We start from the raw sequence: 16,358 nt of genomic DNA on the forward strand, positions 1-16,358 counted from the left end.
ATTAAAAATAATAATTAAAATTTTTAAAAATAATATGGACAAATCTAAATAAGTTTGGATTAGTTGTTTATAAATCTGAACGAGATTAATAAAACTTAAAAACTATATTTAAAGCCGGATTTAATGAACTATGTATGATATTGGTACCATGTAAAAGCACGATGAAGCCGGGTTCAGGAGCTATTGTGAAGTAAGAGCAAATTTATTTTTTTAAAATAAAAATATTTTAATTTTAAATCTATTGATTATTTTTTAATTATTTTTGAAAGTGATGGTATAAAACAACTAAATGGTTTTGGCCCAAAAGAAAACAGTTAAAATGCTTCCAGCCCAATTGGGCTTGACTTCCATTACCTAACGGCAACTCTCATTAGAAATTTTCCATTGGGACCACATCCCAAAGGAAAGAGACAAAACGGAAAATGAGTCCATGCTAACGCCGTCAAATCTCCTGCATAACTTTTTGAAAATTCCCACTACCCCGCTCTGCTCTCTCTTAACGGCCCTTTTTATTTTTGGCGAACTCTCTCGTTTTTCTATTTTTGTTCTCTTCCTTTCATAATCTTCCGATGGTGAATCTATAAGCACAAAATCAGGTACTTTTCTGGATCTTTCTTCTCCTTCTCGTTATTTTACTTTTTGTTTTCTGAGAAAACTGATATTTAGTCATGTTTTTATTGGCTGTTTGCGGTTAATCACTAATTTTTGCATTGCAAATTTAAGAAATTTTTTCTTAATTTTGTCTTATGTGCCTTTTGGAATTTAGTTATTTAATGCTAAAAGATTTGTGTTTTTTTACAAAACGGATGTGATTGGGACCATATTTTCAGAAAAAAATATGGCAATGGAGACGGTCTACGAAGAGTTAGATGAAGTAAAAGTTGAGAACGAGAAGCTAAAGCCAGATTTGAAAAGCAAATCCAAGTTATGTGAAAATTTGAAGAAAATCCAGAATGAGCTGTTAACAAATATCCAAGAAGCGAGTTCAAAAATTGAGAAGCAGGTGGAACGAATTCTCGAAAAAGAAGAAGAAATCTCGGTGGCGAAGCGAGCGAATGAAGATCTTAAACACAGTCTATATGACAAAGAAATGATTGTCAAGCATTTGAATGGTGCAAATGATAAGCTAAGAGTTGAGCGCGATGAGAAGAATCAGAAATGGGAGCAGGAAAATGGACTGACGGTATTGGCTTTAGATGAAGCAAATGAGAAGAATGTAGATCTAGAGAAGACAATTAATGTGCTAAGGGCAGAGATTATAAAAGCTCACCTCTCGGTGTCACAGAATAAGTGTTTGGAAGCAAAGAAAAAGGCCGAAAACACGAAGGAGATGAGAGAAAGAGATGATTTGTTGGATGAGGTAGGAAAAGGCAGGAGGAAGGTTGAAGATGAGTTAAAATGGAAGAAGGAACAGTTCAAATACCTAGAAGAAGCTCATGAAAAGCTTTTAGACCAGTTCAAGGTGAGTAAGCATGAGTGGGAGCAAGAAAAATCTGCATTGCTTGATGAGGTTTCTTTGCTGAAAACAAGATTGGATTCTCAGATCTGGATTATGGGAGATCTTGAAAACCGTTTGAAAATGAGCAACCAAGTTTTGGCTCATGAAGAAACTAGAAGAAAGTACCTGGAAACTGAAATTTCAGAGCTCAAAATGCGGTTTGGAAATATTTTTTCTGAATTCCAGGACGCAAAGTCACGATTAGACTGCTTGAATTTGCAAAGGGAAAACGAAGTTGCAACTCAGAGACATTTATTGGGTTCCAAGGAATCGTTAATGGAAGAAGTTTTTGATAGCTCATTGAATTCCTTTTCCTCAGAGCTAGAAATTGAAGAGAAAAAGTTAATGATTGAGGAGTTGGAGGATGACATTCCTAGTATCCAGGAGAAACTGTTATTGCAAGAAAAGTCCCTCTCTGGTTCTAACAAGCTAGTATTGACTGTTGAAGCTGAACTTAAAGCAAAGAATATAGAAATGAAGAATTAAATTGATCAGATGGAGGCAAGGCTGAGAAAATCAGAGGATTTGGTTAATGATCTCAAGAGTGAAAAGACGAATTTGCTTGAATATTTCATGAAGTTGTCAATGGATAGGGAAATTTTGATTGGATTCATTGGGGGCATAGGTGACAGGATCACTGAGTTCTTCAGGGAAGAAGCACAGCTAATGGGATTCTTGGAAAGGATAGTGCAGGCTTTTGACAATAACCATTCAGATTTTAAAGGCAGCGATGAACTCTTTGACTCACTAAAAGCGAACAAGACTAGTCTTCTTCTTTCACTAGAAGAAGAAGAGCACAAAACAAGAGAAGCAAGCAGTTAGCTCTGCAAATCAGAATATACAGGAGAAACTGCTATCACAAGAAAAGTTCCTATCTGATTCAAAACAGCTAGCATTGATTGTTGAAGATGAAATGGAAGCAAAGCAACTGGAAATGAAGAACTTGATTGCTTTGATTGATGAGCTTAAGAGTGAAAAGATAAATTTGCTTGAAGACATCATGAAGTTGACAACGGATAGGGAAATTTTATTTGGATTCATTGAGGGTCTATGCGATAGGATCAGCAAGTTCTCCGCTGAAGATGTAGAGATGGTGAGATTCTTGGGAAGGATAGTGCATTCACTTGACAGTGACGAACTCTTTGATTCTCTAAAAGAGAACAAGAATAGTATTCTTTTTTCTCCAGCAACCAATAAACAACATTTGGTTATTGAAGAAAGATCACCATTAACACAGCTCAACTAACTGTAGCTTAAGTAAGAAGGTATTGGTTTTCTTTTCCATTTCTTCCTATTCACTATGTTTTCTGGAACAATCCACTTGTGACAGATTCATGCATGAATTATTATAGCATTTGTACAAGACTAACAATTTACCACATATGATTCAGGTTTTTAGCGATAATTCTGAAATTCCACCGATACTTGATGATTTTGCCACCTTGGTCCTTCCGAAACTTGGCAAAATTTTTCAATTTGATCTCTGAGTTTAGATTTCATTAAGGTGTGCGGATGTAACACTCAGTTTATGCCTTGTCATCACCTATAAATTTATTTAAATTTTATTTTCAAAAAGTCACGTCATCGGACCTTAATAAAATGCAAACTCAAGATCAAATTGGAAATTAGAAAAAATTGTCACATTCCAAAATTAATGTGGACAAAAAATTCCAAATATCAAATTGGGAAAATTTATCAATTTAGGGACTAAAATTGCTTTATCCCTAAAACTCCGGCATTTTAAGAATCTTGGAATAAATTTTCGCATGTTCCTCCATTGGTTTAATAGTGTCTTCAAACCCTACGCTCTTCGAATTTTTAAAGTTCTGTTCCTCTACTTTTAGGTTTTAACTTCAGAAATTTTGTCTTCCACTTATCTTATTTAAGAATTAGAGCCCTGTTAATAACATTTTAAATATATAATCATTAAATCATATTAATACATATCATTAATAAACCAACTGAATTATTTTAAAATAATTAATAAATTATCCTAGCAATTTTAAATCATTAAAATGTCACATATTTAAATTTAACAAATAATTAGATATTAATTTTTTAAATAAAACAAGTAGAAATATTAAATTCTTGAAGCCAAAAGTAGAAGGATTAAAGTTCAAATGTCTTAAAAATATAGAGACTTAGGGCAGAATTAGACCTTCTCGATCGCTTGAAATTACCAAAACGCAACCTTCCACCGCCGTTTTGATGCCCAAACGTTGCGTAAAATTTTAAAACTAAAAAAACACAATGATTGATTGATTGATTTTATCTCTTCTCCTAAAGGGGTGGAATACTAACGAGCCGCCACAGAAGCCCGCGTGGCAATCCACGTGGATAAATATTAACCACTTTAATAAAAATAACAATATAATAATAAAATTCCGCCCGTGCAAATTATTTTCCAGTCTCGAAATTTCTGTGAACAGCTTTTTTGTTTTTCTGTTTTTTCGAGGCCTGAAATTCTCCGTTCCGTCGTAGTTTCTTTCTCTTCAAGGTAAGTCTCATTTCAATTTCCATAGCCTTTCGATTTATGTTCGTTTCAATTCTCCACTTGGAATCTTTTTTTTTTTGTTTGAAATTTTTTCTCAAAAAGAAAATCGTGTTAATTCGGCGGCTACGATACTTTGCCTGTGAGTAGAAATTTGGTTTTTCTTAATTATATATTGGTTTATTTTCATCGGAATAAGTTTTACTGTTGAACCCTTTTTTGCTTGATTGTATGTATATCGGATTCTCATAATTTTGGAAACTTGAAAATTTCGAAATAAAACTCTTTCTAGGTTTCAGCCTTTCAGGCCAAATTTTGTTGTTGTTATTAGTTATGTTCTTATCTTTTCTGTTGCGTCATCAAATTTTTAATTCTTTTTTCTCCGGCAGGTTTCTTTAGTTTTGGGATTTTGGATAAGTGTTTCGCTTTATTAATATCCAAATTTGAGTTTTAAGATTAGCTGTTGTTGGAATAAAGTATGATCTTATGCTACTAGTGACGCCCTACAAGCTATTGACTTCACTCCCACAATGTATCTTTCTGGTTCTTTGCAATTGTCCCATGATTTGGGACTTTGCAGGAACCAGGGATGTAATAAAAAGTTTAAGGTACACGATTTGCTCCTTCACTTCTAAGAGAAGCTTTTGTTTTTTATTTGGCATTTTGTTCTATATATTGGTGTTTTTCTCACTTTTTCTTTTTCCAGGGTGTATTGGGAAGGCAGCGGTTGAATTTATTGAGCGACACCCTCTCATCTAGCACTTCGGTATAACTTCAAGTTCTAAGACATCTTCTTTGTTTAGGATAGTATTTCTCTACTGTTAAAATGTGCTTCAAGTCCTTTTACTCTTCATATATATAGAATTTAGTCTCTTACTTTTATTTCAAAGAATTTAGCCCAGGTTTGTTACCCGTCATCTTTTTTACATGGCTATTGAGTATTTTTTTTTTTAATTTCAAAATATTACACCAGCGAATTTAACAGAAAAATTTTAATGTAATTAACAATTGGACCTAAATTTTGAAATATGAAAGTATAGAGACTAAATTCTTGGAAATAAAAGTAGAGAGATTACATTTCAATTTTGTGAAGAGTGCAGGGATTTGGAGTATATGTTAACCTTTCTCTGCTATTACTTAACTGTGATTATGTATGGATATTGGATAGTCCAAACTAAAAAACCATATCACTTTGATAAGTGCATGCTTATTTACAATATCATGCCAGGGTTTTTTGCTTTAATTTTCTTAGCATTATTGTCTTCCTATTTGTGGTTTGTCTGGAATTTGATTGAGCCAAGTTTATTATGAATGCATTACTTTTGCACATGGACATCATATGATAGCTTTTTCTTGTCAATATCATTGTCTTAAACTGCACAGAAACTGTCTCACGAAGTGTTGTTTGTATGCTATTTTTCATCCATACTAACAGATAATAGATCTATTTTCAATCTCCCAATCACTCAACATTTATTGTTGCAGTATTGTACCATGTCACCAGATTACCTTGGACCTAAAGGCTAGATTTATGTTCTTTTAAATTTTCATTTAAATATTACTCATCCCTGTAGACTCTAATAAGCTGAAATCTTTTGCTTTGTCTATATTAGTGATTTGCAATTGTATGACTACTGAGCTATGAACTGCTTTGTGGCCCTTCAGAAGGTGGCCTGGAGTTAATTCTTTCAATTTAATAGCATTAGCAACAATTTAATGTTCTTTATGATGTTCGAGGAATCTTTATTCTTCGTCTTATCTTTCTTGCCATAGTTCCAGCAGCAGGATTCTTGGAGAATTCGGCTCTCCAACAGTTTGTACAGGCCAATACATTCAGTTCCATACAGAAACAATGCCTTTAGGTGTCATGCTTTTCAAGTACCAGGCAAAGTATTTGAACTTCCTGTGGTAAAAGCTGCCTCTATTGCATTGACAAGGTTCTTTTTTCCCTTCTTTGGTGATCTGCTTGCCATATTTGTTATACTGAACTTCAGGATTGTTAGAGTGGTTATCTTTTCCGTACAGATAAATTTGTTCTCTTATTAGTTCAGCATACATAGTATTAATTTTTATTTGGGTTTAAGTTCTAAGAGTACTTTATGTTTTCCTTCTTTAGCTAATTTATTTATTTTTCCTGGGGCCTCATGTTCATATTAGGAACATATTGTCCTTAAAACAGTACTGCTGCTTTTGGGTGCTGTCTCTATTTTTATTAACTGTATGATTTTTATGCATTTAAGATTAAGCCCTTTGTATCATGCAGGTCATATAATATTTTACAAGATAGTCCTCTTGTATTTAAGTTGGCTCCAGCAGTAGGCATTATTATTTTTGCCGTATGTGGTGTTGTGCCACTTATGCAACATAGTAGAAGCTTACTTCTTCATGTAAGTTCACATCTCTAGGTTCCTCTCTATTCTGTTATTTACCATGGTTCAAATACATATGAGTTGGATCAATGCATTAACTAATGTTTTATGAGTACCTGCAGAGGAGTGATAATAGCTGGAAGAAGAGCAGAACCCATTACATTACAACTTCTTATATTCAACCTTTGCTGCTGTGGACTGGTGCAATCCTCATATGCAGGTGTCAAAATCATGTCTCGTTTAAGTGCAAAAGGATCTCTACATTTTTCTGTTATAAAATGCAAAATCTAGTCTCCAACTGTTCAATTTGCATGCATGTTATTGCCGAAATTCTTGCAGAACGCTGGATCCATTGGTTCTCCCTACAGAAGCCAGCCAATTGGTTAAGCAACGGCTTTTGAATTTTGTACAGTCATTGTCGACTGTGCTGGCCTTTGCATATTGCTTATCGAGGTAAGCATCCATTCTCCTTTCTATTTCCTAAATAAAATGCTTGATGAGGATGTTCACTGGCTTATAATATGGTGTAATATAAACAGGCTAGCATTGCATTGTTGCTGGTGAGCTCATCAACAATTTTATTTGTGAAATATGGTCCCAGCTTGTTCACTTTAAATGTGGTATCCAAAATAATCTAATGAAAAGCGTAATAATTTCTTAGAAGCTAGAAGACATGTAGCACATATCTATGGCTAGTGTGAACAGGAAATGTATTGTATTTATAAAATTTCAGAACATTTTTCTTCTGAAACTGATTTCTTTATGTTAATAATTTTTCCTCATTGTTATGCTCCATGACTGTTGTTTCCATGGTACTAAACATGGTTAAAATACTTTTATGCAGCACGATTCAACAAACGCAGAAATTCTTCATGGAGACGAGTGAGACCAGTGATACGAGAAATGTTGGTTTGATTGCTCTATCATAAAGCAATGCTATTAATTACTAATAGTCATGTGATTGCTATTGTTTATTACTAAAGCCAGAAGTGCATATGAATTGTCACTCTAATGAAAGAGGCTGAGAGACCTGTAACACAAATCAGTGATTGGTTCTCTTTCATTAAATTTCATTTACATGCTTTTCTTGTTGTTATTCAAGCAGCCAGCTTTGCAGTTGTGATCCTTTTTACTAATTCTTAAACTTACCTTGTGTTTCTGGCAGATGGGTTTCCAGTTTGCAGGGAAAGCTCTATATTCTGCAGTTTGGGTTGCTGCTGTGTCATTGTTCATGGAGTTGTTGGGATTCTCTACTCAGAGGTGGCTCACTGCTGGAGGTCTAGGGACAGTTTTGCTGACTCTTGCTGGCCGTGAGGTACACCTAAAGATCATTTTCATACTGGTTCATTTCAATTTATAGCTTTCCTATGATGCACATTCTCTGTTGCTACTTCATGTTAACTGCAGTTATCTCTGGCCAAAAAAAAAAGTTGCAGTTCATCAAGAATATATCGATGATATAGGACATATATATAGGGTTCTATGAATTTTTGAAAATCTTGTTATGTTATAGGCAAGAACATGTGATTATAGGATTTAATTGAATGAAAGAAAATGGTTAGGCCTACAGGTTTGTTTAGAAAGGAACTCAGCTTTGAGGGGAAAAACTAATAAAAGGGAGCAATGATTTATGGTTGCAATTGAAGCTTGGAGGTTTCTTTGGTGTTGACTTTGGTTAAGGTTTGATAGATTTGAGAGACTGATCTAGGGCTGGTTGTAAATCTGAAAATGCTAGAAACAGGTATAGGAGGAAGAAGATAAATATAACAGTTCACAACTACAGTTAACAATTGCTTCATACAATCAAAAGGTAATATAAGCTGATCATGCATCAATAACATCCCTGAATAAGTTGGGACACTGGAAATTTTGATCTCTTAATAAGAAGGGAACCCTAGAAGAAACCCCGTTAGACTCAAATTGTGAGATTTTCCAGCTAATTTGGAAATTATTAGAATGCTCCTGAAATAAACCCCCAAAAACAAGGGAAAACCCCATTAGACTCAAATTGTGAGATTTTCCAGCTAATTTGGAAATTATTAGAATGCTCCAGAAATAAACCCCCAAAAACAAGGAAAGATACCTCAACTTTGAACCTAAGGGAACATAAAGTTGATGCTTATTTCTCCTAAATCAAATCCTAAATTTTTCTTGTTCTATCTGGACTTTTCTTGAACCCTTTTTTATCTGAACCCGCGTATGCACTTTCTCAGAGTTTAACAGTTTGTTATTTGTTGTAGATATTCACAAATTTTCTCTCAAGTGCAATGATTCATGCGACTCGACCTTTTGTCGTGAATGAATGGATTCAAACAAAGATAGAGGGATATGAAGTTTCTGGTACTGTTGAGGTTTGTATTTGAGCCCTGTCTCTGTTTTAGAGTAAAAGGCGGAGCTGTGTTTGTATTAGACTTCAAATGGTTTCTAATGATGTGATTCCCTTAGTAAACTGGGACAACAACATTCTTCATCTGCGGGTTTTCTTATATGGGTCTTGATTTTTTTACATATACAGCATGTTGGTTGGTGGTCACCAACAATAATAAGAGGGGAGGATCGTGAAGCAGTTCACATTCCAAACCACAAATTTACAGTAAATGTTGTGAGAAATCTCAGTCAGAAAACTCATTGGCGCATTAAAACTCACCTGGCCATCAGTCACTTGGATGTCCATAAGATTAATGTAAGGACTTCTCCAAAACTGTCAAAAGCTCTATTTCAGATTTGCATAATTAAATTTTCATTTTCAAATTTTTAAAATTCCTTTTGGGTCCCTTTTGTTTGTGCAGAATATTGTTGCCGACATGCGCAAGGTATTGGCTAAGAATCCTCAGGTTGAGCAGCAGAGATTGCACAGAAGAGTATTTCTGGAGAATGTCAGCCCTGAAAATCAGGCCCTTTTGGTTCGTGTTCAACGTCTGACCTTCTTATGAAATCATTCTTCTTCGAATGACTACTTGCGTTGTTTTTCAGTCATATCTTTGATAGATTTTCTATAAGCAATGACAAGAAGGAACAGTAAAAGAATTTGCCTCATCCTATTTTTTTTGCGTGTCTGCGCGTGTATGTTGTATGTTATCTAATATTTGCCAATTTATTTTTCCTCCTTTCTTATTTGACAGATATTGGTGTCCTGTTTTGTGAAGACTTCCCACCTTGAAGAATACCTATGTGTCAAGGTAAGAGGATATCTCTATTAAGATTTATGCCTTTCAATGATGAATGTGACCTCTGCAAGTCAATTTCAGGGTGTTTAGTGCATAAATGATAAGAAAAGTTACTTGTAACTTGGTAGAAGTGAAATGAATCTATACCATATTCACCGTTCACCTGAACTTATCTTATGAAATTGAAGCGACAAACTGTAGTAGACAAACTGTAGTAAAGCATGCTAAGAAAAGTTACTTGTTAGAATGAACTTATGTTGTTAATCTTATGAAAATGAAGCCTTTCAATTATGTTCAATTTATATTCCCTGTTTGTGAAAGTGGTTTCCATTAAGTTTGATACTGGATATGTAACTAGATTTTATGGTCGATGAGCAGGAAGCTATACTTTTAGATCTCCTTAGAGTCATCAGCCATCACCGTGCCCGACTTGCCACACCAATTCGAACTGTGCAGAAAGTAGTTGGTGATTCCGAGTTGGAAAATGTACCATTTGCAGACTCAATCTATAACCATGGTGGAGTGTCATCTAACAGGCCTCTGTTACTGATCGAACCCGCTTACAAGACCAGTGGTGAGGATAGAACAAAAGGCCGGTCTGCACAACCAGCCGGAGAACAAGACAGTAAAACCACAGTAAGGCCTGCTGCAGACAACAAGGCCGGAGCAACACCAAAGCCTGATTCCAAATCCAAAGCAGATGCCAAGGTTGTAGAAAGTCCAAATTCTGAAACCAAAGCCTCTAATGCTTCTTTTGAATCAACATCACATCCCAAGACAGATGATAAAGTTAAACCACCATCAAAATCAACCCAGAAGACAAGTTCTAATGCTGCAGAAACATCTAGTCCCGACCAAAAGGTTCTGGATAACAAAAGAGTTTCCGACAAGCAACAGAAAGTTGTTAGGCCTTCTGTTTCCACGACGGAAAGTGGGATTGACAAAGCAGGTGGATTACGAGAACCGTTTCAATCAAAACCGGAAGGCGAGAAGTTGCCAGTCTCTGCCTTAGAGGAAAATATAGTTCTCGGTGTTGCATTAGAGGGCTCGAAGAGAACACTACCTATCGATGAAGAGATGACTCCGCACGCATCAGAAGCAAAAGAGTTGGCTTTCACAAGCCGAAATGGAACCGGATCAAGTGCTGAAGACAAGAAAGGCGGTCAGATCCGGCCCACATCTGGTAACCCCGATGATCAGTGATATATTGAAAGCTAACCACTAATCCCCAGAGCTCACAACTTGCATTTGATGGACACTTGACACTTCCACTGAGGCTTTCTTTCACCATACATGTATATCTTCACTCTTTTATTATTACTCTTAAAATGTATTAAAATGTAGCATGTTTTATCTTGAAAGCTATGGTTAAATATGTCATTTGTTCCAAGTTATTTATGTAAAAATTTATGTAACTTAATGCATATAATATGATTAGAATTGTTAAATTGGGCGGCCTGAGGTGTAATCAACTCAAGCCGAGCTTGAAAGGGTTGATTGATTATTTATTTTTAAGTTTGGGTTTGGCTTAAAATGTATTCCAGTTCAAGTTTAAGTTAGGTTCGATAATAAAGTTTGCAAATCGTTCAAGTTGAGCATTATTAAGCTTGAATTAATTCAAATTATAGGTCAAGTTGTTTGAGCTTAATTTCGTATTTATTGAATTAATTTTTTTGAATCAAACTCAAAATTTACGAATATCAATATTTTATTTACACTTCTGGGGCAGCCTAGCTTTAATTTTAGGGTCCAATTGATCTACGGCAATCAAGATTGCAAATTCGGATATACGTAATTTAAGATTATTTTTCATTTCGAATTCAGATATCAAATTCATCTTATAATCTTGATTTTTTATTTTGATATTCGAAAAATGATTAGAAATTTTTAAATATCCAACTGATAATAATACATAATTCAGTCTTGATTAAACATATTCAAAATTTTAGATAAATTTAGGAATCCAAAATTAGATAAATCAAAAAATCCAGATAATGATCTACTTCGAAACGAATCGATTGATACCCAATAATTCTGAATTGGATTCAGTAAAAGCTTGGATGGATGATGATGTTTTTTAGCATTGAATTCAAGTAACCTGCAAGCACAAGTAAACTTCCTTTCTTCAGCATGAACGATTTCTTCCATTGTACGACAACAAGACCATCTTTAGATTTACACTCAATTACTTCTATATCAAAACCAAATATATTATTTCAAAAAAAAAAAATCAAATATAATGTTGCAAACTACAAAGTAAACACTCAAAATCTCCTCCACAATACATCAATGTTTCTCGTAATAATCAACACGAAAATGAGTTGTACAGACGGCTTCACCGGCAGACCTATGCAACGAACAAAACCGAGATGATTTATACGTTCCATACCCCCACTCTGCGGTCCATACTCAATACAATCCGCAAAAATTTAATGCTAAACAACACCATTCTCGATACCACAGTCGACTTGATACGCTACACGATACCAACTAAGAACAGTAGGATGTTATACTTATTATTGATGAGAGAAATGGGATTGCTTCTTATTTATGATACCAATAATACAAGCCACAATTAATAGTTGCAGTAATGAAATCAATAAAATATAGTAAGCGTAAACTTGGCATACCTATAAAATGAGGTTTAGGGATTTAAGCTTGGCACATACAATCCGGAGCCGGATATGTATATATGGATTGTTTCGGTTTCCTTAACCGGAGTTGACCTTGTCTGTTTTGATGACCTTCCACCACTGCTTGACGGAATTCCAACCAAGTAATGTTTTTGTTAAGGAAGAGTTGCCCTAACAATGGCATGTTTGGTCTTATGGTCTTCAGGTTCTCGAAAGTTCGGTGTCCGACCTGTTTGTATCATTGGAACTGTATATTATAAGTATGTCCGGGTTTAGATATACTATCATGTAGACTGCATTAAAACCGGTAATACTCACCAATGCATTGTGCATATTCCCAGGAGAGGCCGAGACAAAGATATCACTATGCATACCAACATAGTAATCAACTGCTGCTAACAACGAAGCTTTTCCTTTTATAAGGACCCTTTCCTCTGAAGAGGCAAGGCTCTTTTTGCTTTCCATCTTCGGGAATTGATCTCGTAAGGTGGAAATCCTAGCTTCCCCGCCATATACCTGAAATATACGGCAATGAATACATCGTCGAGAAACAATATATTTGGAAAAGTTTGCAAAACCAAAATTTTTAAGACAAAGGACCTTGTGGGAAGCAAGATAAAGACGGGTACTATTATCAAAACCCAAAGCTGCTAGCAACAGTCCAATTTCTTCAGGAGTCAACGGACAACGACCTTGACTTCTCAACTCTTCATCGGTAAACTGAGAATTGAGAACCCTCCCTCCCCAAATCCTTTGTCGGTACTTGGCCAAAGCCAGTTTTTCAGCTTTACCCCCACCGAAATCACAGGCCGAATGAGCCGCCATATCCTGCATTAAAATGATGATCATTCAAACTAAATCCTATATATATAAACAATGTCATAGTTAAAATACAAGGACCTTAATCTATGGTATAAGCAGGATATATACCTTATCAAACCGAAGGTGTACCACTACAAATTTCTGTGGCATTTGTTTAACATTTCGATCAGTGGTCCCAGTGAGATCATCGGTAATAAGTGGTTGACTTTCAGTAGGAGGATACCTTAGGCGATGGACAAGGGCATCTCCAAGTGCTCGAATGTGCGGAACAAAAACAAGTGCTTTAAAGTTGACTTTACAACGTAGCTTCTGGATTTCACTCGGCAAGTTGTTGAAAGACAAACGGTGAGAAAACGGAGAAATTGCAGCAATCCCATTGCTGTTAAAAAAACAGAACAAGAGTGAGAACTATGATATGTCCGGAAACTGTCAAAAGCGACTAAAATGTCTGTTCGAATCAAATGGTTCGAGTTGCTAACTAACCTCTGAAGTACAGGCAAGACATTCTCGAGGTACCAGTTTGCAGATGCATGAACAGGTGCTCGTTTAATTCGGGTTGGTCGAATAGCAGTGGCATAATACTCTCTTGTGCTCCAAGAGAAATCATCAGGTAGTTCTTTGACAATCGATATGTCATCCTTCAATACATTAATAAAGTGATCCACATCAAATATATCCATGAATGAGCTGCAGGGAAAATATTTTACTTAAACCGGGCAAAAACTAGAAAATTTCCACTTAGAATAAGAACTTGAAAGGATGATTCCCTTCCATATAAAAGTACCTTGAATCTTGCCAAACCGGATTTACTTCGAGATACGGGATCACAAGTGTTGCATTCAATATTTTAGCAACGGCAACCGCATCACATATCTAGAAACAAAAAGGAAATGTTTAGTAAAACTAGAATCATCGAATGTTTCATAATTGTAAAGCACTTGAATGAGGACCTACCCCCATTCTTTGCTGGTTAAGCCCTCCATCAAGAAAGACCTGAAGATATCCTTCAGATTTCTGGGGCAACGCTGCTCAAAGTAATCAAAGACCAAAAATCCAAGAAAATGTATCATTAACACCGCAAACACAAGTCTCGTAACACGGAATACCAACAATAAAAAACAAACCAAAACTTGAAAATTTTGTCACTCACGTGGGGCGTTTACGGATCCACCAAGACATGGTCTCCACCCTTGGTCAGCCAAAGGAGCCCAAAGATCAGTCGGTTCTCCATCAGACTGAATACAAACACAAAAGTAAATCAAACATCAAAATCACCAGTCAACATAGAGTCATAAAAGGAAAATCACAACATATGCATATACGCAGGCACGCGAACATTCTCACACTTTCACGTTGTAAGGCACTCGAGAGTAACTGTAAATGTCGAGGTTTCGGAACACTCCACTCCTGCAACAAACATCAAAGGGCAGCACAATCAATTAATTTCCTTTCATAGCCAAAGCAATAATTCAACAAACCAGATAAATTTAAAGTTCCATTTCCTCCCCAAAGAGAAATTTACGAACACTATCACTATATTATCAATAAACTAATGGAAGAACTCTGCATAAAGAGCTGGTAAAACTATTAACTTTTATATATATACACATACACACACACATATATATATATAAATTTGTGAATTTTGTGGGAGAAGATGCTTAATTTAACTGAAAAACACTTGCAAAGGCTAAAGAAAAATTTACAAGAAATGAAGAAAAGCTGAATTGGTGGACATTATTTTTCAATTTTTTTCCAGTTCAAGCAAATTAACTAATATATTACCTACCAAGACAAAAAAAAAATTCTAGTTTTGGCATAATTTTCATTAAAGCAATATAATTACCAGACACACTTGAACCATTGTCGGCAAAATATACTCAAAACAAACCCTTAACTTTACATTTTTAATGAACTGCAAACTTTTTATTTCTCATTTCCATGAAATTTTCCACGAAGAAACTGAGAACCAGGAACCCATTTTTCCATACAAAAAAGAAAATTCTACTAAGCTATATACATATATATGTATATGTATAGAGGAACGTACCAAGAATGTTGAAGGGGAAGCATGGCTGAATGAAGCAAAAAAACAAGGCAAAAGAACTGGGAAAAGCAACACAAACAACCCAACAATGGCTTCTTGTCTTCTAACAGGCTTATACTGAAACCTCATCATTTTTTCCATTAAAAGCTGAAAAAAAAGAACCCAGATCTCCAAGATGATCACTTTCCCTCAGTTTTTTTTTTTTTGGATTTATTCTTTGTTGATATAGCTTGCTTGATAGTGATAACACCACTAAAACAAGCAACACAAACAAAATCTAATCAACAACCAATAAAAAGCTCAAATCAAAGCACCCCCAACATCACATGAATTCTCTCATCTTTTTCTGTTTCTTTTTTTCTTTTTCTCTCTTAACTTTCTTTCATTTTCTGGACACCTGTATAGCTTTGATTATGGAAAACTGTGTCCTTTATAAAGGGTCCCTTTCAGAAAAAACAAACAATAGATTAAAAAAAGGAAAAGCTTAAAGCTTTTTATGCTTGTGCATGAAAAAAAAATAGGTAAATTTATTTTTTGGACATGACTAATGATAAATTTAGAATCTTTAAAACCTTTTTTTTCATAATTTTTTTTGGTTTAGAGGGTTGTGAAAAAAATTAAACAGTAAGGTAAGGTGATGGGCTTTTTTTGTTAAAGTTTTTAGATTAAAGTTTTCGTCTTTTTTTGATTTAAAACTGTGATTATAAAAATTAGACCACCGACACTGAGACTTGAAAACTGTTGAAGCCTTTAAGGTTTATGTATGATTACGGATGGAAGCTGTGATATCATGAAATGGGGGCCCCAATGTTTCTTAATAAATTTTTTTTTTAGTTTTGTCTAAAATGGTTAAATCCGTCTATTAGTCTATGAACTATGTGTAAGTTGTCGTTTTAGTCCTTATGCTTTAATTTGGTCAACTTTAATCTCTATATTTTTAGAGATTAAAATTTTGGTCTTCACCAAATGGTAGCTATCAAATTCAATAATCTAAATTCTGTTATTTTTAAAATTTAATGCGATAAATATATTGTTGTGTGTATAATGTCATGTAGCTTATTATTTTTGTATGTTACAAAAAAAAAAGTTAATAGATTTTAAGATTTAAATTTGAAATTTAAAAAATATAGTGACTAAAAATGATCTAGTTGGAGCACATATATGGGCCAATGAGCAATGTTGGGGGCTGGCAGGGCCAAAGTACATATATGGACCGATGAGCTAAACATGTTTAGCCTTTAAGTTTTATTATAAGGTAGTGTATGATAAAATTATACTTTAACCCTTCAAAGAATGACAGTTTTTTTTAATTTAATCCTTTTAGCTATAAG

General features: G+C 34.8%; 3 protein-coding genes across 8 annotated transcripts; 2 read left to right on the forward strand and 1 right to left on the reverse strand.

Moving 5' to 3' along the window:
• The first annotated feature begins 501 nt into the window (after nucleotides 1–501).
• Nucleotides 502–1,984, forward strand: LOC105787753 (uncharacterized protein At4g38062). The gene is made up of 2 exons (XM_012614311.2): nucleotides 502–596; nucleotides 831–1,984. Exon 2 carries the CDS (start codon nucleotides 839–841, stop codon nucleotides 1,982–1,984), a length of 1,146 nt encoding a protein of 381 aa, XP_012469765.1. The 5' UTR covers nucleotides 502–596; nucleotides 831–838.
• A 1,854-nt stretch (nucleotides 1,985–3,838) lies between these two features.
• Nucleotides 3,839–10,973, forward strand: LOC105787750 (mechanosensitive ion channel protein 2, chloroplastic). 2 transcript variants are annotated; one of them, XM_012614300.2, is made up of 14 exons: nucleotides 3,839–3,995; nucleotides 4,379–4,597; nucleotides 4,696–4,755; nucleotides 5,763–5,926; nucleotides 6,253–6,376; nucleotides 6,481–6,578; nucleotides 6,698–6,811; nucleotides 7,203–7,263; nucleotides 7,524–7,673; nucleotides 8,599–8,709; nucleotides 8,874–9,041; nucleotides 9,148–9,261; nucleotides 9,481–9,537; nucleotides 9,904–10,973. In XM_012614300.2, the coding sequence occupies exons 2-14, from the start codon at nucleotides 4,520–4,522 to the stop codon at nucleotides 10,726–10,728; spliced, it is 2,124 nt and encodes a 707-aa protein (XP_012469754.1). In that variant the 5' UTR covers nucleotides 3,839–3,995; nucleotides 4,379–4,519; the 3' UTR covers nucleotides 10,729–10,973. The 2 variants fall into 2 exon arrangements, with proteins under 2 accessions (XP_012469754.1, XP_052480937.1); XM_052624977.1 differs by lacking the exon at nucleotides 4,379–4,597 and having other exon boundaries at nucleotides 3,921–3,995.
• A 603-nt stretch (nucleotides 10,974–11,576) lies between these two features.
• Nucleotides 11,577–15,443, reverse strand: LOC105787752 (O-fucosyltransferase 39). 5 transcript variants are annotated; one of them, XM_012614310.2, is made up of 11 exons: nucleotides 15,031–15,443; nucleotides 14,325–14,387; nucleotides 14,131–14,215; nucleotides 13,935–14,005; nucleotides 13,765–13,853; nucleotides 13,464–13,667; nucleotides 13,089–13,359; nucleotides 12,759–12,986; nucleotides 12,477–12,674; nucleotides 12,156–12,387; nucleotides 11,577–11,623 (listed from the first exon to the last, which is right to left on the reverse strand). In XM_012614310.2, the coding sequence occupies exons 1-10, from the start codon at nucleotides 15,166–15,168 to the stop codon at nucleotides 12,178–12,180; spliced, it is 1,557 nt and encodes a 518-aa protein (XP_012469764.1). In that variant the 5' UTR covers nucleotides 15,169–15,443; the 3' UTR covers nucleotides 11,577–11,623; nucleotides 12,156–12,177. The 5 variants fall into 5 exon arrangements, with proteins under 5 accessions (XP_012469764.1, XP_012469763.1, XP_012469762.1 ...); XM_012614309.2 differs by having other exon boundaries at nucleotides 11,577–11,872; XM_012614308.2 differs by having other exon boundaries at nucleotides 11,577–12,001.
• Nucleotides 15,444–16,358: the final 915 nt, after the last annotated feature.

Source organism: Gossypium raimondii, chromosome 2 (genome assembly GCF_025698545.1).
Source record: "Gossypium raimondii isolate GPD5lz chromosome 2, ASM2569854v1, whole genome shotgun sequence".
NCBI classification, from domain to species: Eukaryota; Viridiplantae; Streptophyta; class Magnoliopsida; order Malvales; family Malvaceae; genus Gossypium; species Gossypium raimondii.

Excerpts from the sequence above, each read along its gene's own strand:
- LOC105787753 (XM_012614311.2), top strand. The coding sequence starts at position 839 with ATGGCAATGGAGACGGTCTACGAAGAGTTAGATGAAGTAAAAGTTGAG.
- LOC105787750 (XM_012614300.2), top strand. The coding sequence starts at position 4,520 with ATGTATCTTTCTGGTTCTTTGCAATTGTCCCATGATTTGGGACTTTGC. Across the intron at positions 6,579-6,697 it reads GGTGCAATCCTCATATGCAG|AACGCTGGATCCATTGGTTC; the intron begins GTGTCAAAATCA and ends AAATTCTTGCAG. Across the intron at positions 9,042-9,147 it reads TGGATGTCCATAAGATTAAT|AATATTGTTGCCGACATGCG; the intron begins GTAAGGACTTCT and ends TTGTTTGTGCAG.
- LOC105787752 (XM_012614310.2), bottom strand. The coding sequence starts at position 15,168 with ATGGAAAAAATGATGAGGTTTCAGTATAAGCCTGTTAGAAGACAAGAA. Across the intron at positions 14,388-15,030 it reads CTTCCCCTTCAACATTCTTG|GAGTGGAGTGTTCCGAAACC; the intron begins GTACGTTCCTCT and ends TGTTTGTTGCAG. Across the intron at positions 13,668-13,764 it reads CCGGTTTGGCAAGATTCAAG|CTCATTCATGGATATATTTG; the intron begins GTACTTTTATAT and ends TTTTCCCTGCAG.